This window comes from Sorex fumeus, unplaced genomic scaffold (assembly GCF_029834395.1).
Source record: "Sorex fumeus unplaced genomic scaffold, SorFum_2.1 ptg000128l, whole genome shotgun sequence".
NCBI lineage: Eukaryota > Metazoa > Chordata > Mammalia > Eulipotyphla > Soricidae > Sorex > Sorex fumeus.
Genome location: NW_026606185.1, coordinates 29,620,033 through 29,643,373, shown reverse-complemented (window position 1 = coordinate 29,643,373; position 23,341 = coordinate 29,620,033). Strand labels below are relative to the sequence as shown.

General features: G+C 41.9%; 1 protein-coding gene across 1 annotated transcript in view; it reads right to left on the bottom strand.

Moving 5' to 3' along the window:
• Positions 1-9,174: 9,174 nt before the first annotated feature.
• TAF4B (TATA-box binding protein associated factor 4b) overlaps positions 9,175-23,341 on the bottom strand; it is a 121,363-nt gene continuing 107,196 nt past the window's right edge. The window contains exon 15 of the mRNA XM_056137900.1: positions 9,175-10,936. Within this exon, the coding sequence (XP_055993875.1) occupies positions 10,769-10,936 (168 nt within the window). The 3' untranslated portion in view covers positions 9,175-10,768. The remainder of the gene's footprint in view (positions 10,937-23,341) is intronic.

Below are 23,341 nucleotides of genomic sequence, written 5' to 3'. Positions count from 1 at the left end.
TCCAGTACTAACTTAATTATTTCTTTAAAGACCCTCTCTCCAAACAAAGTCACACTCAGAAGTGCTAAGGTTTAGGACTTCGATATATGAATTTGGGGAGATCCAATTTATCTCAACAGAGGGCTTCTTCCAAACCACTTTCACGCTCTTCTCTCTAATGGCTGCTATGCTGGATAGTGCTGAGATCTCAGTAAGAATCCAGAATGCCTCTGAAACTGTGTGAAGTTTCCAGAAGCACTGCCAGAGCTACAGAGTGGGCTGTATCATGGTGTCAGGGTTGATTAATAGCTTGATGTCGAAGGGCAAGAGCCTGCTGCCCCGTTTGCTAGCTGGCCTGTCTTGTTCAACCCTCTTACAGACAAGCTGAATGAACACAGAAGGCATGGTTATGGAATCTGTGGTGACATGAGGCTGAGAGGGATAACGAATTACACAGTTGATTGAATAGCTTAAACTCAAAGGTTCTCAGTAAGTGACAGAATCAAAATGTCAATGACCGTGACTGGCTAGACAGAGAACAAGCCAAAGCCATCAAAAAGAAGTGTAACAGGATGCTTATAATCGTTTCTCTTTAGATTGATAAAGGCAACTGATTCATTCAAGAAGCAGTTCTCAAACTTGAATGAGCTGGCTGGGGGGGGGGGTGGAGGGGGGGGAGGGAAGAGGGGTCTTGCAGGCTCGGTTCAGTAGATCTGAAGTACAGTTTGCATCTCTTGAGTTCGCAACAAATCCCTAGAGGGTGTAGCTGCTGGTGGTCTTCTTGCCCCTTTCTAAAGAGCAGGAATGAAAAATCCCTGTGGTGTCAAGCCCAGGCTTCTCATTACCCTCAGCTCACACCCACAGCAATAGAGAATCCAGCCCTTGGGGGCTGGAGTGATAGTATAGCAGTTAGGGCGGTGCACATGGCAGACACTGGTTCCATCCCTTGCATCCCATAAGGTTCCCAAGCATGCTGGGTGTGGCCCCCAAACCAAACAGAATCCAGCCTTTGTAGTGAATAGCCTCCCCACTTCCTCTCTCTGGCTCTGTCTCTCTCCCTCTCCTTCCCTTTCTTTTTCTTTGTACGGCTTTCAGCCAAGGACCAGATTTTATTTTCATTTTTAAATGTGAGAGGTCACGGTCATGGTCACGGTCCTCCCGCTGTTCATCGATTTGCTCGAGCGGGCCCAGTAAGGTCTCCATTGTGACAGTTGTTACTGTGTTTGGCATATAGAATACATCACGGGGAGATTGCCAGTTTTGCTGAGCCGGCGAGATACTCTCGGTAGCTTGCTGGGCTCTCCGAGAGGGGTGGAGGAATCGAACTCGGGTCGGCCATATTGACTGCGTGCAAGGCAAACGCCCTACTGCTGTGCTATCGCTCCAGCCCAATGTTAGAGGTGAACTGTTAATTTTTTTATTTTTGGAGGGGGGTGGGTGGGTGAAGTACAACTGGCTATGCTAGGAAATTCCAAACTTCGCTCTACACTCAGCAATTATTCCTGGTGGTGCTCAAGGACCATATGGGATGTGAAGGATTGAACCCAGGTTGGCTGCGTGCAAGACAAGTGCCCTACCCTCTGTACTAGCTCTCCAGCCCCTGAAATGGTGCCTCAAAAATAAACTTATGTATTATCTCGCCCGCATGGCAGAGCCTGGTAAGCTCCCCGTGACGTATTTGATATGCCAAATACAATAACAACATAGTCTCCAATGGAGACGTTACTGGGCCTGCTCGAGCAAATCGATGATCAACGGGAGGGCCTTTACTTTTACTTACTTTACTTATTATTTTTAATATTTTTAATTTTACTTTTAATGTTTTAAATTTTACCTTTTTATTGGAGTAGCATTGATTGATAATGTAAGCTCCAAATGTCTTGTATTACATTTCAACATCTGCATAACCGTGATCATCACCCAAAGACTACAGAATCATATCTCTACTTGTTTTTTATTAGACTGAACAGAATTAAAAAAAAAACTATAGTTTTGGTAGCAGGGTTACAATAATGTTCATATTTCTGGTATTTATGTACAAACTTACTGCTGAACCCCTCCCCTCACCAGTGTCCATAACATTCCATCCCTATGTTCCACCCCCCCACCAATAAAGTCCCTGTTATTTGTTGACTGACAATTATGGTTTTGGTGTATCGTGTTACTTTCTTTTGCTCCAGACCCTTTACGTATGTTACTTCCAGTCAGCCTGTTCATTCTCCTTATCTCTTTCCTTCAAACCTGGCCTTCTCAAATTTGTATTCCAGTGTCCAAGGCTTATTATCTATTGATAATGATTATATCTTTGAATCATTTTTAAATATTCCACAGATAAGTATATCAACTTATATTTGTCCCTCTGCCTCTAGTTTACTTTTCTCAGCTATATGCCTGCCAGTTCCATCCACGCTGCAATGAACTGCATGCATTTATTTTATTGTTGTTGCTGCATAGTATTCTATTGTGTATAAGTACCAGTACTTTAACTATTCATCTGTTAATGAACATTCAGGTTGCTTCCATATCCTGCCTATTTACTAAGAACCACAATAAACATAGGCTTGCATATCCATTTACAAATCATGTTTTTCTATTGTGGGGGAATAAATGCCCAGAAATTGGATAGCAGGGACAAATGGTAACTTCATTCTTGTGTTTTTTGTTTTTTTTTTTTTTTTTTTTTTTGCTTTTTGGGTTCACATCTGGCGATGCACAGTGGTTACTCCTGGCTCTGCACTCAGGAATCACCCCTGGCAGTGAGTGCTCAGGGGACCATATGGGATGCTGGGAATCAAACCTGGGTTGGCTGCGTGCAAGGCAAATGCCCTACCCACTGTGCTATTGTTCCAGCCCCCTTGCTTTTTTTGAGTAATCTCCATATTGCTCTCCAGAGAGGCTGGGCTACAGAACATTCTCCTCAAAAGTGACTGAGGTAAGGAACCATATCTTAGTGTGGCACTAAGTGCAGTAGAAAATATCCAAGAGAATAATTAAAATATTGAGAAGCTGGAACCTACATTTAAGAACTGAAAAAAATTGGTTGGATCCCTTCAGTCAGCAGAAGGAAATATTAAATACCAGAAAAGAGAAAGTAAATCTTAAGTAAAGTGTTCACATGGGACAGAGACTAGCTCTGAAGAATTACTAACAATATTGAAACACTCCTGATGTTTGTGAGGATCAAGAATGTAGGCCGTGAGATCTGGAGGGCAAATTTCATATCCCAGTGGCACCACTTGCTCTGTGACTTCCACTAAATCACCTAATCTCATGGCACCAGTGTCTTTCTGGGAAAAATAGGAAGTGTATTAGTAGTAGCTACTTGTACCAGGGACTTCAGCTGGAGCAACTGCTGGGAAGACATAAAGTGCCAGTCACACGCACATTTATTATTGTTGTTTGGGGGCCACCCCTACTAATGCTCAGCATCTACACCCAACTGTGGCTGGGCAGGGGGTGATGTGGTGCCAGGGATCAAGCCTGAGCCTCTGCTGTAGGCCTTCTTCCTGTAGATCATCTGCAGTCACTGAGTTCTCTCCCTAGCAGTAGTCTGGCACCTATTTTTTTTTTTAAGTTTGTTTTGTTTTTTATTTTCATGACACACCTGGCATCGTTTTGGTATTTGTGCCACACCTAGCAATGCTCAGGTGTTACTTATAGTTCTTGCACTCAGGAGCCACTCCTGGTGGGTTCAGGGGACATATGGGATGCTGGGGATCAAACCCAGGTCAGCTGCGTGTACTTACCTTACCCCCTGTACTCTCTCCAGTCCCATTAATAGTCTGCAACTTTGATGTTTTTCACTTGTGTGGAATCCAAAAGGAATGTACTTGATTAGCAAGCAGTGTGTCCAAGCCATGACTCAGATACTCCAAGGCACCTTCTATCTTGGGGGCTCTGCCTTACTCAACCCAGTCTTCTGAGTTCCCCAGGGAAAGAGAACAAGCAAGTTGTCTTGAGCGAGGTCTGAAATGTCAGTCACTTCTGTCTGCCTGTCATCTGTCAGACTGCAGGCGCTCACTTGGTAAGGAGACATGGGAACAGTCTGTCTTCACACACAAGACAAAAAAGTTCTTGGCCACTCTCATTTGTGAGGTTCTGTGGATGTCTCCCCTCTTCCAAAGAAGCAGTTTTTCTTTCTTGTTTTTTGTTTTCATTTTTGGGCCACACCTGGCTGTGCTCAGGAATCACTCCTGGTAGACTTGAGATACTAGCTACAGGGAATTCTGAAATAGCTACAAAAAAAGATCTCTTTGGAAATCTGTTGTTCAGAGTGATGTTGAGGCCACATTTCCGGTGCCTTCACAGGTTTGTTTGAAGAATTTCTACTTGTCCTGAAGGGCAAAGTGAAAGTTGCCCTGAAGGGCAAAATAAAAATGGTTTTTGCCTTGGCTCTTTACGTGGTAAGGTATTATAAAAGAATAATGGCCACAATTCTATCAAAACTATTGCAGACTCCCTAGAAATTTTTAGAAATTTTACCCTGGAGGTTTGGGTTCTAGATCTAGTAATTGTTCTTATTTGGCGACTGTGCCTGAAGAAGAGGAGAAAGATGTTCAGTAGGGCACAATTAATAGGTTAATCAGGGGCCTGAACAATAGCACAGTGGATAGGGCACTTGCCTTGCATGCAGCTAACCCTGGGTTCAATCGTCAGCATACCACTTGGTCCTCAGACCACTTTCAGGAGTGATTCCTGAGGGCAGAAATAGCCCCTGAGCACAACTGGGTGTGCCCCACCAACCCAAAAAATTAAAATAAAAAGTTAATCAGTCATATTAAAAGTGAATGATGCACAGCTATGGCTCCAGAGGCACAAGGACTTAATGCAGAGCCCGGCAGCTTGCTGCAGAAAAGTGAATGGACTATGCGTTAATCCACGGTACCATGCCTCCCCGGGAGGGAGGGGGTGTTGCTCCCTTCTGCCTCCCCCCCTCCCCCACCTCGGGCAGCAAGATGGCAGCTGCCTCGGAACTTATTAGAAAGCTAGGCATGAGCCGGTGGTGATGGGGCAACTGCAACCTCATGGGAAGGGGGGTGTTCCCCGCTTGTCCTTCACGCCCTACTGAGGTCATGATTTGCCCCCATGAGCAGTTCTCCGGCACAGCCATGGCTCCAGAGCCACAGAAACAAATCTTGCAATTATCTGGCTCTTGGCAGAAATCCCTCCAGACAATAAGTAAAATACCAGAAATCCAAAATCGCGCAGCTGCAATAGTGGCCGCGTGACATCATATGGTTCTCATAACCAGCTACAGAAAACAAATTATTTCACAATGCCTTTTCAGCAGTTCTGATTTTTGGGTGTAAACTCTAAACAATAATGGTTCATCTTTTGTCGAAATAATGAATGTAATCAAAGTAGATATTAAGTAGAATTCATCTGCCTCAAAGTCATTGGGAGGGGTGGGGGGTATATTGGGGTTCTTGGTGGTGAAAAATAAGTACTGGTGAAGGGAAAGGTGTTTGATCATTGCATGACCGAGACTTAAACCTGAAAGCTTTGTAACTTTTCCCACAGTGATTCAATAAATAAATATAAAAAATAAATAAATAAAAGTGAATGATGCATTACACAAACAAATAAGGCAAACACAGCAGGATAGGTATTTGAAATGTTTATTCCCCTCTGAGGATTAGTTGGTGAATTGTTTTGGCAAAGAGTAGTGAGGGAGAAGGTTTGGGTCCCACCTGCACGGCTCAGGGGATATTTCTGGCTCTGTGCTCACAAGTCACCCCCTAATGGTTCTTGGGACACCATATGTGGTGCTGGGATTCAGGATGAGATTGGCCTCAAGCACATGAACGAATTTTCATTTCATTTTTTTTTTCATTTCATCATCCTGTTAATCGTCGATTGCCTCGAGCAGGCCCCAGTAACGTCTCTTTCATCCTAGCCCTGAGATTATATTCACGGCTCTTTAGGAGAATGAGACCCATCATTGTTACTGGTATTTGGCATATTTGGTAGGCCACGGGGAGTTTGCCAGACTCTGCCCTGTGGGCAGGCTACATTCGATAGCCTGCAAGTTTGTCCAAAGTAGGAATGAGATAATAAGATGTCATAAAAAGATGTCCTGATAAGCTGGATTTTATAGTCTCTGAGTCTTGGCCGCTGATGGGATTACACGGCGCCAGGGGGCCAGGTGGTGGGTGTGACCCCCGCCTACTGGAATTTGGAGGATCTGGGTGGAAGATGCTCGACTCCAATTCGAGTAGGCGTGGAGGTCTCTGCCCCGGAACCCGCGTGGCTGTGTCCCTCTGCCAGTACCTTCATGGGTGCGGAGAGTGGTCTCAGCATGGTGGTGGCTGGTCCTGGAGGTCTTCGGCTGCCGTAGCCCTGGTCGGGGCGGGGAGGAAAGCTCAACCCGCTCCCCTCCAGGGGACTCCGGGAAGGAACACCCAGGCGCGGGGGCAGAGACTGCACTGCTCTCGTCCGGGATCTGGATTTTATAGTCTCTGAGTCTTGGCTGCTGATGGGATTACACGGTGCCAGGGGGCCAGGTGGTGGGTGTGACCCCCGCCTACTGGAATTTGGAGGATCTGGGTGGAAGATACTCGACTCCAATTCGAGTAGGCGTGGAGGTCTCGGCCCCGGAACCCGCGTGGCTGTGTCCCTCTGCCAGTACCTTCATGGGTGCGGAGAGTGGTCTCAGCATGGTGGTGGCTGGTCCTGGAGGTCTTCGGCTGCCGTAGCCCTGGTCGGGGCGGGGAGGAAAGCTCAACCCGCTCCCCTCCAAGGGACTCCGGGAAGGAACACCCAGACGCGGGGGCAGAGACTGCACTGCTCTCGTCCGGGATCTGGATTTTATAGTCTCTGAGTCTTGGCCGCTGATGGGATTACACGGCGCCAGGGGGCCAGGTGGTGGGTGTGACCCCCGCCTACTGGAATTTGGAGGATCTGGGTGGAAGATGCTCGACTCCAATTCGAGTAGGCGTGGAGGTCTCGGCCCCGGAACCCGCGTGGCTGTGTCCCTCTGCCAGTACCTTCATGGGTGCGGAGAGTGGTCTCAGCATGGTGGTGGCTGGTCCTGGAGGTCTTCTGCCCCCGCGCCTGGGTGTTCCTTCCCGGAGTCCCTTGGAGGGGAGCGGGTTGAGCTTTCCTCCCCGCCCCGACCAGGGCTACGGCAGCCGAAGACCTCCAGGACCAGCCACCACCGTGCTGAGACCACTCTCCGCACCCATGAAGGTACTGGCAGAGGAACACAGCCACGCGGGTTCCGGGGCAGAGACCTCCACGCCTACTCGAATTGGAGTCGAGCATCTTCCACCCAGATCCTCCAAATTCCAGTAGGCGGGGGTCACACCCACCACCTGGCCCCCTGGCGCCGTGTAATCCCATCAGCGGCCAAGACTCAGAGACTATAAAATCCAGATCCCGGACGAGAGCAGTGCAGTCTCTGCCCCCGCGCCTGGGTGTTCCTTCCCGGAGTCCCTTGGAGGGGAGCGGGTTGAGCTTTCCTCCCCGCCCCGACCAGGGCTACGGCAGCCGAAGACCTCCAGGACCAGCCACCACGAACGAATTTTAAATTTAAAATATTCCTTAGGGGCCAGAGAGAACAAGGGCTAAGGCACTCGCCTTGCATGCAACTTGTCTGGGTTCGATGCCTGACACCAGCACGGCATGGTCCCCTGAGCATAGCTGGGATCAATACCTGGCCACAGACCTTATGGTAGCCCTAACCACCACCATAGGTGGCCCCATCAGACAAGAGAAGATAAATCTTTCCCACAACTAAAGTGGACATTCATCGACTGACTCCAGTGAACTGCCTTTCAAAAGGTTATGATGTATTTATCTGATTCTGTATCTTCTCATTTTTCAAAAGAAGTGAAAAGTTTTATGAATAAGACACTGGAAAATTGTATTGGTCAAGAACATCTAATTTATACATCTAATTTTACTACAGAACTAACCACTTTCCAACTATGGAGAAGAATACCTTGGAAACTCTATTTTTTCTCTGTGTAGAAGATAAACTTCATGACCGAGTTTTAGAGAATATAAGAATGCCTCTCCTTAGCTGACACTCAAGGGTTTAGATTCTTCTAAGGCTGTTAAGATCACATGGTGATGACACCCTCATCGTAGTAACTAGCAACGTTCCCTGCAGTTTCTTTCCCAACACGCTCCTACACCATGGACAGTTTCAAAGCTTGTCTGTATCTATGTGATGCTTACTGGGTACAATACGATGACAGTGAGGGCAGATGCAGGTCCTCATTAAAGCAGCTAGTGTAAATGCTTGTTTGCAGTCCTGCTCAGTATCCGTGCTGGGAGTCTCATTGCAGTGCAAGTGCTGGTAGACCCAGGTTTAGCTGCGGAACCAGCTGGAGGTACTGCAGGCTTCCCACCCGCGCCCCCCCCCCCCCCCCCGCCCCAGCTATTCAAGCAAAGAATTTGAAGAATTTGATGATATGGGCTCTGGACTTTCTAAATCTCTTCTATAACATATTCAATAAAAAACTGTTCTTATCCCCAGTACTGTCAGGGTGGTCCAGGAATTGTTGGCACTGGAGGGCCTGAGCACATGGCATGCTTTTCACTTGTGTAGAGTCCAAAACGGGTGTACCCTTTTAGCAAGCAGGTCCTTGCAATGAAGCAATGCCTGGGAGCAACTTCCTGCACTCCACCCCCCACTCCAAAAACTGCTATTAAGGGCTGGGATATAATAAAGGTTTATTAAAGGGCTCAGGAGTAAGAGTGACTAGGCTAGGGATGTGGCTCCATGGTAAAGTTCAAGCCTTGTACACATGGGACCTATGTTTAATCATTGGCAGTGCAAATTAATTTTGAAAAAGGATATATTAAGAAAACCTTGATAGGCTAAGCTTTAAAAAATTATTATAATTATTATTTTCATTTTGGGGCCATAACTGGTGGTGCATAGGGGATACTCCTGCCTCTGCACTCAGGATTTTCTCCTGGCAGTGCTCGGGGGACCGTATAGGATTGAACTCTGACCCCCAAGAAAAGCTTTTGTAATAATATACTTTTCTTTTTGAGTCAAATAGCATACAGATTCATAGTGATTTCAAAGAGCGCTACAGTAACTGGGATGTGAGTGAGGTACTGGAACCCAAAAGTAAGTAACAGTTAATCAAAGTCAAGATCAGCTATCGAGGCCCAGAACCAGGAGCTGGTTATTGAAGAATAGCTTTCAAAGTAAGTGACCAAGTAAAGCTACTCTTATAATAAAATAATTATTTTAATGAAGTATTTGAAATAATTTTAAACATCCGATCCATCAATAAAATTATACACAAATATGAGCATATACTGCGCTTTACAAAAAATAAAGCTAAGCATTTAAATATCAAAAACAATATCTTTCTTAAAGTACTCAGCATATACATAATTTATAGCATAATAACTGTAAAACAAAAACTGTGGCAAATTTAAAACTTACAGAATATGGTGTAACAGTTCTGATGGAAAAAACAGGTTGAAGAATAATATACTTGAGCTGTTTTCCCCATTTTTTTTTCTAAGAACAGCTTTCCCATTATATATAAAAAAAAATTCTTGGAGGATTTACATTCTTTTGTGATTTGAATTATGATTTTATTTTTCACCAGCTACATGCCACACAGGTGAAAGGAAAAAAATGTTTTGCTTGGCAAAACATCTGCTTCATCTTCAGATGAGTATTACATACATATATGTATAACATGCTTTTCATATATTTAGAACCAAGATCCCCAAGAGTGAGGTGCCAGTACCATCTTTTGAGTATAGAATCCAAAATGAAGTCTCACTGTTAAACATAACTAACCACCAAGTACAATTTTAAAAAATGCAACGAGATACTTAAAACTTACGGTAACTAAAAGATTTTACAAAACCACCTGAAATTTAAAACAATACATAAGCGAAAAAGAACTCTTCTTCCTTTTGCAATACCGTACTTTGAAAATGTTGCTTATATTTCCTTTTGTTGTTGAGCTACGACTTTTGTTGTTGTCAAGAAACATGTACCAAGTGTTTCTGGACTTCCCATTTCCTACTGCACCCTTGAGTATATGCAGCATTATTCCTAATTAATTACTCCTTCTAAAACTTCTCACTCTTCTATTTTTCAACAAAGTAGCCCAACAGATTCAATTTTAGATTCCCCCAACAAGGATGTATCCACATTTAGTACAAGAGGGAGTAAAGGAGCACACCGTGATGTGAACCAGAGAACAGAAACCTTAGCCACAAATTATCCCCCATGTCTTGGTTTTGACAACACTGGGGCTCAGTCACCTCAAGACCTATACTGTGGCTTGTCATCTTCAACTACAAAAGGTAACTGTTACAACGGCTAAGGCTTTGAAAACTATTCTTCAATAACCAGCTCCTGGTTCTGGAGCCGTTATTGTGATTTCAGTCAGAAAACCTAACCCTTTGAGACAGGTTCATTATAGGATGAGATATATTTTCCTTGGAAAGGAGTGACACTTATTCTCCCCTGCGTCTTAATGCAGGTCGTATTAGGAAAAGGTATCTCACCTGTGAAGATGGCAAATGAAGCAGGGAGTAACAAATAGGGCCTTAATATGTAGGATTAAACATATAGGTAGATGCCCATTTCTGTGAACTGCATTCATAACCAATTGACAAGGCTGAATTCTAGTCATTATGAACCCTTTGACAGGTATAGGTATAATAAAGCTTAAAACTGTAAACAATCATCTTCCATATTGATGGTTACTTTCTAGAAACTGAAATTTTAGGACAGTGCAACAATGTTTCTTATGTCTTCTTTGGCAGTAAATAGCAAAGATCTGGATGGAGAGTGGAGTGGTCACTTCAAAAGAGCAAGGTATAGTGCTCGCGAGTACTTCATTTCCCTTTCCTGTTCCATACAGAATATCAAGTCCCTGAGGCAGACTCTTGTGATTCTTGGACGAAGCAACTGTTTGGTGGCTGTCAGGCTGGATGTTCCAGAAGCAAGAAAATTATCTTTTAAGCCCTAAACCGAATAAAAAAGAGAAACAATTTTAAAATAATCATTTATAAAGGGGTAAAGGGAAAACTTGTCAGTTCAACCTGTCACTGGCCTCTGGTTTCTGAGTTAGGTACCAGAAATAATATAATAAAGTGAGTTCAGGCCCTACAGCACAGTCTCCTGCACTAATCCTTGACCTTATTCATTCTCTCTCCCACCTGGACCATGGCTAGATTTTTATTTCCCCATTTTTGTTACATACTTCAGGCCAGTTTCTCTTTCTCATCCAACCAGTATAAGCTCCCTCTTTCCCATCTAGTGGTGCCTGGGATCAAACTCATGGTTTTTACTTGAAAAGCAGACACTTCACCACTGGGTTAGCTCCATGCTCCAATATTTCCTTTTTTTGTTTGTTTTTTTTTGCCTTTTGGGTCACACCTGGCGGTGCTCAGGGAACCATATGAGATGCTGGGGATCGAACCCGGGTCGATTGCGTGCAAGGCAAACGCTGTACCTGCAGTACTATATTTCCTTTTTTGGGGAGTGATAAATGTGGTCACTCTTTTGATTATGGTGATAATTTCATTGATTTATGTATATTTGTAAAAGCACACTGTGTGTGTGGTTTTTTGGTATGCAACTGCAAAAATTACATACAAAAGCCATAAGTGCTTCAGATTCCACAACTCTCTGGGCCAAGTCTCCGTTGATTCCTTACTGTTAAGAACAGGTGCCTGAGCATCTGTGAGACTCTCTGAGTCTGTGTTAGGCACTTCCACCTACTGCATGTAGATGATTCTTATGTAGGGCTCTCCTTTTCCTCCTTTTTTGCTATAGTGGGTGAGAGTAGTAATACATGATGACTGTTTTTCCTAAGTTATTTCTATAGGCTTGTATTTATGTGAATATTAATGTGAATAAATTTCTTTAGAATAAATAAATTCTAGGTTTGGCTTCTTGGGAGCATTGAGGAGGTTTCCTGTGCTGGGGCTGGGATGCCAGCCCAAACACCCAGAAACTCCAGGATACAGCATGCTGTGGATCTCCACCCCAAATTCAGTGTCTGTGAGTTGTTTTGTTTCCCTTTTCCAGCCTCTGGATCTCCAAAACCCACAAAAACTACCTGCCTCCATATATCATCTCCTCTTGAGAGACACAACATCCCAATAAGTTTCTCTTTTACCAAATGAGAAACCTGTTGAAGATCAGACGGACAGCAACCGGAGCTGGAACTCAGGTCAATCTATTAACATTCCAAGATCCATTTTAAATATGTTCCTGTTCCCCAGAAGGAGTAGTCACTGTCACTGTCCTCCCATTGTTCATCGATTTGCTTGAGCGGCACCAGTAACATCTCCACTGTGAGACTTGTTACTGTTTTTTGACATATCAAATACACCACAAGTAGCTTGCCAGACTCTGCCGTGCAGGCAGGATACTCTGGGTAGCTTGCTGGGCTCTCTGAGAGGAAAGGAGGAATCAAACCCAGGTCGGCCACATGCAAGGCCAACATCCTACTGCCTATGCAACTGCTCCAGCCCAGAAGGAGTAGAAATAATGGAAATTAGTTTACAAGGCATTACAGTAATTTGTATATGCTACTACCATCACCACATACTCACCACATTTTTTTAATGGAGTGGAGAGAAATCCACTTTTGCTTTGTTTTGCTTTGGGGCCATGCCCTTTGGTGCTCAAGGGTTACTCTCAGTTCCAGGACCAGGTACCATATGCAGTACCGGGGACAAAAGGACTAAATTCTTCCTGCATGGAAAGCTCAGTGCATTTTGCTATCTTCTAGCCCTGGAGAGGGAAATCCTTTAAGGATCAATAACCCCTAAGTATTGCTGGTTAGCACTCTCCTGCCCATCACCCTCCCTGCAAAAAATTTCTAAGATTTTTGCAAAAAGAGCTACCAACTTAACTTTGGAAAGCCAGATACAAAGAACACCTCAGAAAGTGAATAATATGTGTCAATGAGAGGACAATGAGAGGTATTTCCTGGTATATGGAAGTCATCTACTAAAAAGTGTAGGGCTGGAGAGGCAGTACACCAGCAGGGCACTTGCCCCACACAACGTCAGCCTAGGTCTGATCTCACCCTGACCACAAACCCTGAACACCACCGGGTGTGGCTCCAATATGGAAAACAAACAATAAAAACTGTAATATATTTGAAGCTGAATCTATAGATGTTTACAAATGTTTCCTATTAAGAGTTTGTAAAAAATCATAGAGTATTTTACATGAATTATATAAGTAACTAAACAGATATACTATCATGTTAATTACACTTCTATGTAAATAACAAGGAATATGTCATACTTACAAATGACACATATAAGAATATTCAGCATAGATATTAAAAACAAATACCTAGTTAGTAAACATAAAGTTACAGAATGTTCATACAAATGGAATATTATGCAGCAATAACGAAGTAACCTGATGACTATCATTAAATATTACATGAAACAGATGGGCTGGGAAAAGTACTCGGGAGAAGAGTACATGCCCTGCATATGTGAGGTCTGGGTTCAGTCTCTGGAAGGGGACGAGAGAGACAGATGCAAAGGAATATATACAGTTTAAGTCTATATAGTTTTTTTTTAAAATGGGAAAGTTATAGAATTCAAGATTACAGTTTCTGAAACAGACATGCAGTTTTAAAATTAGAGTATTTGTCTTGCATGTATAAGTCCCTAAGTTCAGTTTAATACTCGACAGCACCCCCTCCCCCCAAAAATTACTATTTCCTTTGTGGTAAGAAGATTAGGCATAGGAGAAGTTTTCTGGGGTTCTGGTAATGCTTTCTTTCTTGATTGCAGTATTGCCTAAACTGATGTGCTTGTGCTGTGAAAATTCAATCAGTGGGCATATAATTTGTACCCTTTTATGCATCTTCTGTTATATACTAATAAAACTTAATTGCAACAGAAAGAATTTTCAGTGAGAAGGAAAAAAGCAGAGGGTCAAAGAAAGAAAATCAGGTGAAATTGTTCAACAGAAATAGTCATCTGGTAAGGAACAAAAGGGTCACAGTTCATGTCTGTCATGTGACAAGCTTGAAGGATCCAGGGGAAAGAGCCCCATTACAGCTGCCGGCAAAGGGTTGAAAAGGAGGTCATTCCAACAGGATGCAGCAGAAGGCCTGAAGCAATGTTATAAATGAAACAAACCCCAAGGGACATTCTGCAACCCAACAGAAATGTCTTTCATAATTCACAACTTTAGGACGATGATAGCACTTTCCCCCCAATAGTGACTGACTTAGTAAATCTTAGGCAATCTTTCTTAAACACATATATTTACAGATATCTGTATTTTTATTGCTACAGACATATACCATTTTTGTTCCTCTGTGTATGATTCAGATCTACAATTTGCACTGTCAGTTTCACAGTGACCTGGTAAGGAGAATAAAGTGTGCAGATTGCTTAAACCCATAAAAACTCAAACCTGCCTTTTTACTTTTATTTTTCACTTTCCTCCACCCTACCAAGGCCTTTTGCCAAAGTTTCCCAGAATTCATTTCTGGCCATACTACATTGACAATACCAAAAATAAAAAGTAATAGAGGACAGAATTTGTGACAAAACCTGAGACAATATACTATTTATATCTAAAATTAAGGATTTTTCCCAATAGACTTTCTACATGAGTATATGTCTTAACCTAAATTATTTTTTTTGGGGGGGGTCACACCTGGCAATACACAAGTCTTACTCCTGGCTCTGCACTCAGGAATTACTCCTGGCGGTGTTCAGGGGACCATATGGGATGCTGGGAATCGAACCTGGGTCGGCCGCGTGCAAGGCAAATGCCCTACCCGCTGTGCTATCGCTCCAGCCCCCCAACCTAAATTCTTTACCTGGTTAAAAACATGGTAAAATAAGAGATTAATGAAGATGAAAGAAATAATTCACTTACAAAGTACATAAGAGATGTTCTTGGATTTATGTAATTAAATATAATAGTTAAATTCTAACACTGCCAAATCAATTTTATTATCACTAAATAAAGTTTATTACTTTTATGATAAAACTTTTGAGGAAGTCATTACTAGGAAAATAACTGACATGGTTAGTAACCAATTTCAGAATCCTAACACCCTTTAAAAAATAAAACTAGGTTAAAAGTTATCCAATTTTGTTATTCTTTCAAAGTAACAGTGGGTGATATGAAATAAAGCCTTTAAAAGCATATCTACTTCTTTTTCCCATGTGTCCTTAAATCACTACTAAGCTCATTGGTGAGCCCATGGACTCAATGAATCACGCTGAGATTCTATATGAGCCTTGGTTTCTAAAAGCTACCGTCTAAGACAACTTAGTTTCATACTAGTCTATGTGCTGATTCAATTAAAAATATTTTAAGTTTAAGGGCACCTTTTATGGATGATGAATTGTGCTCAGCAACATACATGGAAAAACTGAGATTGAACAAAGACCATTTCTTCCAAAAATAATTTTAAGTGACTTAACCCTTACTGTGTCTCAGGTTCCTAATCTGCAAAATAGGAATGAAAACAGTAATTATATCGTAAGAATTACTTTGGGGATCATAAGAGAACATTATGTAATATACAGTATCCATTTTACAAATGCTGATCTTTATAATAAATTAATTCATTAAGCAGTTGAAAGGCACTATTGGTTTATAGATAGAATGGTGTAATCCTAGTTCCAAATTAATCCCAGTTCCAAATCCTACTTCCATCTCCTAACTAAATTATCCTATGTCTCACCTTCTTAAAGTCTAGTTAATGTATAGAAATAAATTGTCCTGCCACACTTGCCTTTTCCTACTACATGAAAAGTAAGAATTATAGTGGTACTTTGAATGCCTAAAGCTGAAGAGTTCACTAATGGGCATTTCAGACACATGTAAGGAACATGAGAGATATATACTGGGAGAGTAAGTTTTTCATGGGTTCCCTAAATGAGTGGAAGAGCTTTACAGAATCAACCAGTATCAATATTGTCTCTATAAACTAGTATTAGCCTCTTTCTAAGTCATAAGACTAAGAAAACTCTAATGTGTTCTTGAATCTTAACCAGGAACAAAATTTATAGATTTCAACATATAGAGCAATCAAGAGGCAAGATTCACATTTTTCAAATTTCTGATTTTATTCTTACCCTATGTTAACCGAAGCATCTCTATAAGAGTATGACTCAAGACTTTTCAACTTCAAGGAGGAACCAAAGACTAGTTGTAGGGAATAAAGGGTGAAATGAAGACCTGGCTCCAGAAAAGTAAATAAATAAGCAAGCCATCTTCTAAGTCTTGGAAGCAAGGATAAATAAAAGTGCCCCAGTGCTTGACTTGGTGTAACAAGATTGTTGCATTAAAAAGACCTGAGCAGCTTCTAGGCCTTTGTGAAAGAAGGGAGCAGAACATACTGAATTCCAAGTTTTACTACCCTCTGCTGGTCAACAAGATGAACTTCGAAGCAACAGACAAATTTTATCACTGTCTTCCTTCTACTCCTTTTGCATTACAACAAAACTCTGAAAAACCTTTATTTCTGTCTGAGACTAGAGTTTTGTCACCATGTTTTGTACCTATATTTCAACAATTTCAACAAAATTAATGTCTAGACTAATGTGACATGTAATCATGAACTGATTTTAATTTAGTTCTGTACTATATTGCGTTGTCCTTCATTCCACCTTCTTCTCCAACAGTTAGGTAAAGGTAAAGGCCCTCCCGTTGATCGTCGGTTTGCTCGAGCGGGCCCAGTAACGTCTCCATTGGAGACTTTGTTGTTACTGTGTCTGGCATATCCAATACTCTCGGTAGCTTGCCGGGCTCTCCGAGAGGGGCGGAGGAATCGAACTCGGGTCGGCCGTGTTGGCCACTTGTAAGGCGAATGTCCTACCGCTGTGCTATCGCTCCAACAGTTAACTCTTGAAAATTTCAGATTTCACTGTTATGTTCCTAATGAAGTCCCTCAACCCAATATATCCTGAGTAACACATATCACCCTAAGATATTATCTATAATACTGTTTTCTTGCTTTAAATGCTTGAATCACAGAGATATAGTACAGGGGTTAAGAAACTCTTCTTCCATGTGGGCCATCCTGACTCACTCCGCAGCAGGACACAGTCCCATGAGTACCACAGGGAGCAATAACCAACCTAACTCTGAGCACAGAGCTGAAAGGAGAACTGCTGGATGTAGCCCACTCTTCTCTCAATAAAATAAAATGCTCCAATTACAAAATTTCTCCACAGAAACAAATTCAAGGTCCAGCATGACACGAAGGTCATCCATGAGCAAGCTAAAACTACTTCCTACAATCTCAGTTCTCATCCCTTTCTAGGTCAAATAACTGATCATAGAATAAAATATCTTCCCCTCTTTATTCCAAATAGCTATTCCATATTTCCAAACATTAATTCTTATGTAGCATTTTCTCCTCCTGGAACTCTTTATCTACTCTATGTGCCCTATCTTCAAATCACACCATCCTGTAAGACTCAGTTCAAAGTCTACACCAGGTGCAACTCCTTTGAATTTAGCAGTACACTTTTTAGTCTACCATCAAATGTGTTCAGGACAATGGAATATTTCTTTAGCTTTTTCAGAATAGAAAGACTTTGTACCTTCAGACTATTTCACACAATTTTTGGGTTTTGGTTTTTATTTGCCTTTGGGGCCACACCTGGCAGTGCTCTGGGGTTACTTATGGCTCTGCACTCAGGCATCACTCTTGCTGGGGTCAGGGGAACAGAATTTTACTTGGTATCTTTTTACACTGGCACTTACCTGGTATCCATGCCAATGGTGGTATCATAGACATGTATTTAATGCCACCCAATAATGTCATTTATATGAAAAGACAATAAATATAAGGCATACATTGGCCCTTGGGCCTTAATTTAAATTAAGTTCCTACTGTCACTCTTAGCTTTAAGACAAATATAACTGGGAAAAAGAGTAAAGTCCTGTGATAATCTTTATCCTAAGTGTTATAATTTAGCTCACCAATTCATCCCCACCAAGCTGTCACAGATGGGGTTTTCTTAAAAAACAAAAAAAGGCCTATATTTCATATCATTTTCTCCAAAAAATAAACACAGACCACTAAGTAATCAAAGAGTTAACTTTGAAAAGGCTTGTAACTTGACTGCAAATTGGAAAAAGTGCACAACTTTACTAGTGATAATGTTATTTTCTTTAACCTTTAACTAAAATACAATGTCCTCTCAAAACTCAGAAAAATTATGTCTTGAGATGTTGGTTGGATCTATTTTAATTTTTTTCCCCTAGATGTCCTAACTGGGACCCCTTGCAGGGGGCAGGTTGAGTTTCCCTCCCCGCCCCGAGCAGAGCCCTGGCAGCCGAAGACCTCCAAAACCAGACACAACCATGCTGAGACCACTCTCCACATGCATGAGGGTACCGGCAGAGGAACAAAGGCATGCGGGTCCCGGGGCTGAGATCCCCAAGCCTGCTCGGATCAGGGCTGAGCATCCTCCACCCAGATCCTTCATCTTCCAGTAGGCAGGGGTCACAGCCACCAACCAACTGGCCCCCTGATGCCGTGTAATCCCAACGGCCAAGACGCTGAGACTATAAAACCCAGCTCCCGGAAGTGCGCGGCTGCAAATAAGATCTCATCTCATTCTTACTTTGGACAACCTGGCAGGCTACCGAATGTAACCTGCCCACATGGCAGAGTCTGGCAAACTCCCCGTGGCGTACCCAATATGCCAAATACCAGTAACAATGATAGGTCTCATTCTCCTAACCCTTGAAAATGGCACTTTTTAAAGTCTCAGGGCTAGGACGAAGGAGACGTTACTGGTGCCTGCTTGAGGCAATCGACGAACAACAGGATGATCATGATCGTGAGATGGTGCTCAGGGGCTACATCGTTTAGTGCTTAGGAACTAGTGATGGTGACCGGTAGAGCTACCTGGTATACATGCACAGCTCTCTCTCCAGCCCCTTATCTGTCACTGTCACTGTCCTCCTGTTGTTCATGAATTTGCTCGAACGGGCCCAGTAACATCTCCATTGGAGACTTTTATTGTTACTGTGTTTGGCATATTGAATACATCACGGGTAGCTTGCCAGGCTCTGCAGTGCGGGCAAGATACTTTCGGTAGCTTGCCGGGCTCTCCAAGAGGGGCAGAGGAATCAAACTCGGGTTGGCCATGTTGGCTGCGTGCAAGGCAAACACCCTACCGCTGTGCTATCGCTCCAGCCCCTTATCTATTCCATTATAAAAACTTCTTTAAGGCACTGTCAATTAAAGGTTTCTTTCCCCCAAACCACATATGGTCCTCGAGTGCTTCCAGAGGTCACTCCTGAGCAGAGTCAAGAATAGCACCTTAGCACTACTGGGTGTGGACACAAATCTCCAAACTTTCCGGCCAACAAGGGATATACAGTGGTATGCTAAAATACCACCTGATTAATTCAAAAGATGACAGGAAATAGGAAACAGAAACATAGGGATGAGAGGGCCAGTGACAGCTCAGTGAGTTGTGTGCATGCCTGCATGCAAGAGGGAAGCCTAGATTCGATCCCCAGGACTGCATATGCCCTCTGAGAATCTCAAGGAAACAAACTGCAAGTACAGAACCATAAGTGCAAGAATAGAGGCAGGTGTAGCCTAAACCAAAACCAAAACCAAAATAATAATAATAATAATTTTTTAGTGGAAGTTCTGTGATTTACAATACTATTATTGGTGGTTTCACATGCACATAATTCCATCAAGGCCAGCAATTTCATTACTGAGCTATCCTCAGTGCCCCTAGGTAAAGTTTTAAATCCTTCTTGATTTGTGAAAAGAGTTCTAGATTTGATGAAAAGAACTGTGACCTGGAAGAAATCAATATGGAGCTAATGACTCACCAAACAGTCAAGAGACTTAAAACAGTTAACAGACCTACAGATCTTTGACTTGAATGAAGAGAAACCTTGAAAAAAGACTATCATTTAGTCAAAGTTCTCTTTAGAAAAGACTATCATATAGCCAAAAATTTAGTCTGTGAATATCCTAGCTAAAGATTGACTCGAAGTACCATTACAAAATGTGTGATCTACAGTTTAGGTCATTCACTACCAACGTCAAACTCAGGACTCGCTTATTCAAAGCAAAGGCTCTACCACTGAGCCATCCCTCCAGCTCTCCAATCATTTGCAAAATAGCTGCTTTTTTCTTGTTTCATGGTTGCAATATAATCTTGCTTCCTTTTCTCCCTTTTCATGTCTTTTATATGCTCCTTTCAATTTTCCACATTTAGAGGATTAGGTTACTCTAACAAATGTGATCATATTTAACTTTTATTTCCTGCAGTGGAGAATAATATAACGCAGGGCCTCACATACGTAAGGCAAGCTACATCCCTGGCTCCAATGTACTCATGTTTAAAAGGAGCTTAAGGGCCAGAAAGATAGCTCCATAGGTTGAATGGGGTGAATAGGGTTTGCATATGGGAAGACCAGATTCAATCCCTGGAACCACATGGCCTCCCAAGTACTAATTAGAGCCCAACAAAACACAAAACTGCAAGCCCTGGAAATAAAACAAAAACCAAAAAGAGTCAAACACTTCACTATTAATATTTGAGAAATAATATTCATTATTCAGATGAACCCTCTCTTTGGTAGGCCACCCTCCATTACTGCCCCCAATAATGTCAATTCAACTCAAGTACCAGCTGTTTTCTCCTCACTTCTTTATTCTTGTGTATTTGCTACTTTCACTACTTAAATAATGTATAAGGGAAATTTGAGAAGGAAAGACAAACATGAAATGTGCAGTTCACAGGAAGTCACCACAAAGGGCTAACAGAATATATATTTGGCTTTTGGGCTACACCCACTTGTGCTCAGGGTTTATTCCTGGCTCTGTACAGAGACTGTACATGGCAGTGCTTGAGGGACCATATGTGGTACCAGGGTTGGCCATGTGCAAGTCAAGTACCCTACTCACTATATTATCTCTCTGGAGCAGAGAATATATATTTAAGTCTCTAGGAAATGTAAAAAATTCTGCTAAAATTTATATTATGTTGAAGTCACTTATGATAAAGAAGCAGATTTGTTTATAGAAATACTAGCAAAATAAAATGTAAAAGATCTTTCTCAAAATATAATGAGCCTTGCCTTTTTTCTTTAAAGTAATAACATAATCTAAATTCTAGTGAATTTACATGATACTTATAGGAAGTGTTATATGACAATAAATCTATTTAAACCTCTAATAAGTCAGTTGCAATAGATAACAATGTACATTTTATAAAATAATGGCTCCCCTACTGCCTGGCAAAAGAAAACAGGTAAAGAATGGCACTAAGAATGGGCACTGTGAAGGTACGGGTGTTTCATTACATGACCGAGACTTAAACCCAAAAGCTTTGTAACTGCTCTCACAGTGATTCAATAAATAAAATTATAAAAAATGAAAAAAAAAAAAAGAATGGCACTACTGGGCTGGGGATACAGCATAGCAATAGAGCAAGTGCCTTGCATGTGAGGCTCTGGGTTCCTCTTAAAACACTCCCACATTTACACACACACACACACACACACACACACACACACACCCCCTCTCTTCCTCTCTTCCCTTCCCTCCTTTTCTCTTTCTTCCACTCACCACCTCTCCCTATAATATCTAGCCAAGGAGATAGTTCAAGGGATTAGACTACATGCTTTGTATACTGGAACCCCAAGTTTGATCCCCACACTACACAATCCCCAATCACTGCCAGGAATAACTCTCAAACAAAGCCCCTGAGCAACACTTGGGCAGGGGTGGGGAGGTGGAAGAGGGGCGTAGGAAAGGCACTACCTGTGACCCTTAATGATAATTTAAACTATGACCATCCTTATCAATAGTCTTTTAAAATTGTGCAAATTTCAGGAATGTAGAATCACCCATCCATAGAAACAATACAGGAGGATGGATAATACTAATAGATGACAAACTCTTAGATTTTGAGCACAAAACTGAAATTGCCAAGTAGTGGAGAGTGAGGGGAAGGAAGAGACAAGCTAGAAGTGATGTAAGAATGGTGGTGGAAGGCCAGAAAGACAGTAGAGTGGGGAAGGCACTTGCTTTGTACATGGCTGATTCTGATTTGATCCCCAGCATTCCATATGGTCTCCTGAGCCTTGGCCAGAATGATCTCTTAAGCACAGAGCCAGGAGTAAATCCTGAGCACCACTGAATGCAACCCCCAAAACCCAAAACCAAAAAATATAAACCTTCAAAAATAATGGACAGTGTTGAAAGTTATAACATTATAATTGTGTTATTTAAAATAGATTAAAATAAGTAAATAATTATAACAACCAGAAAAAGATAATTATATCAGAGAGATCTTGTTTATCCCCTAACAAATTTTCAATCTTTTATTTTTCAAATAAGAGGCTTAATGTTTCAATTATCATTAATCTAAACACTCAAATGATGAAACCAGTAAATACAGCAAACAACATATCTATGTACATTCCTTCAAAGAATTTGATTTGGTTCTCTCCAACACACAAAACCACGTGTACACAAAATGTACACACTTCTAAGTTATGAAAAAAATCTGAATATCTTCCCTATAGTGTATTTTATTTATTTAGTTTTGGGGTACACCTGGCTGTGTTCAGGGCTTACTCCTGGCTCTGAACTCAAGGATCAGAGCTCAGAGCCAGTGCTGGGGGACCCTATGGGGTGACAGGAATTGAAGCCAGTTGTCCATGTGCAAGGCATGTGCCCTGCTTGCTGTACTATGTCTCCAGCCTTCCTCAGAGGGTATTTTAGAAATTGTTTGATATACTTTAAAATATTTTTAATTTTTTGGTGTTTGGGTCATATCTGGCAGAGCTCAGGGCTTACTCCTGACTCTGTTGCTCAGGACTCACTCCTAGAGGGCATCAGGGGGCCAAATAGGAGATCGAACCCAGGTTGGCTACATGTAAGACAAGAAAGAACCTAACCTGCTGCACTACCTCTCCAGCCCTGATTTTTCTTTGCAGTATTCTCATACAGAATTAGAACCTCATTCCTCAAAGAGATCACATAGTACTGGTAGATATATAATAAATAAAAAATTGTAATGAGTAGAACATTTTTAAATGATTGATCACATATGCTATTAGTAAAGGAAGGGAAAACAGTTGTAGAAACCGGCACAACTTTTTTGGAAAGCATTCTGAAACTAGCCATAAAATTTTAAGATATGCATACTCTTTTAAAAAGATCCACCTCTAGATATCAACCTTGTAATACAAATTACCCCATGCAGGTATAGGATACTCACAATAAAGAAATTCCTATTACTATATATTATTTTATATATTATTATATTATATATAATATATTATATATTATTATAATATGCCAAACATAGTAACAACAAGTCTCACGATGGAGATGTTACTGGGCCCGCTCGAGCAAATCGATGA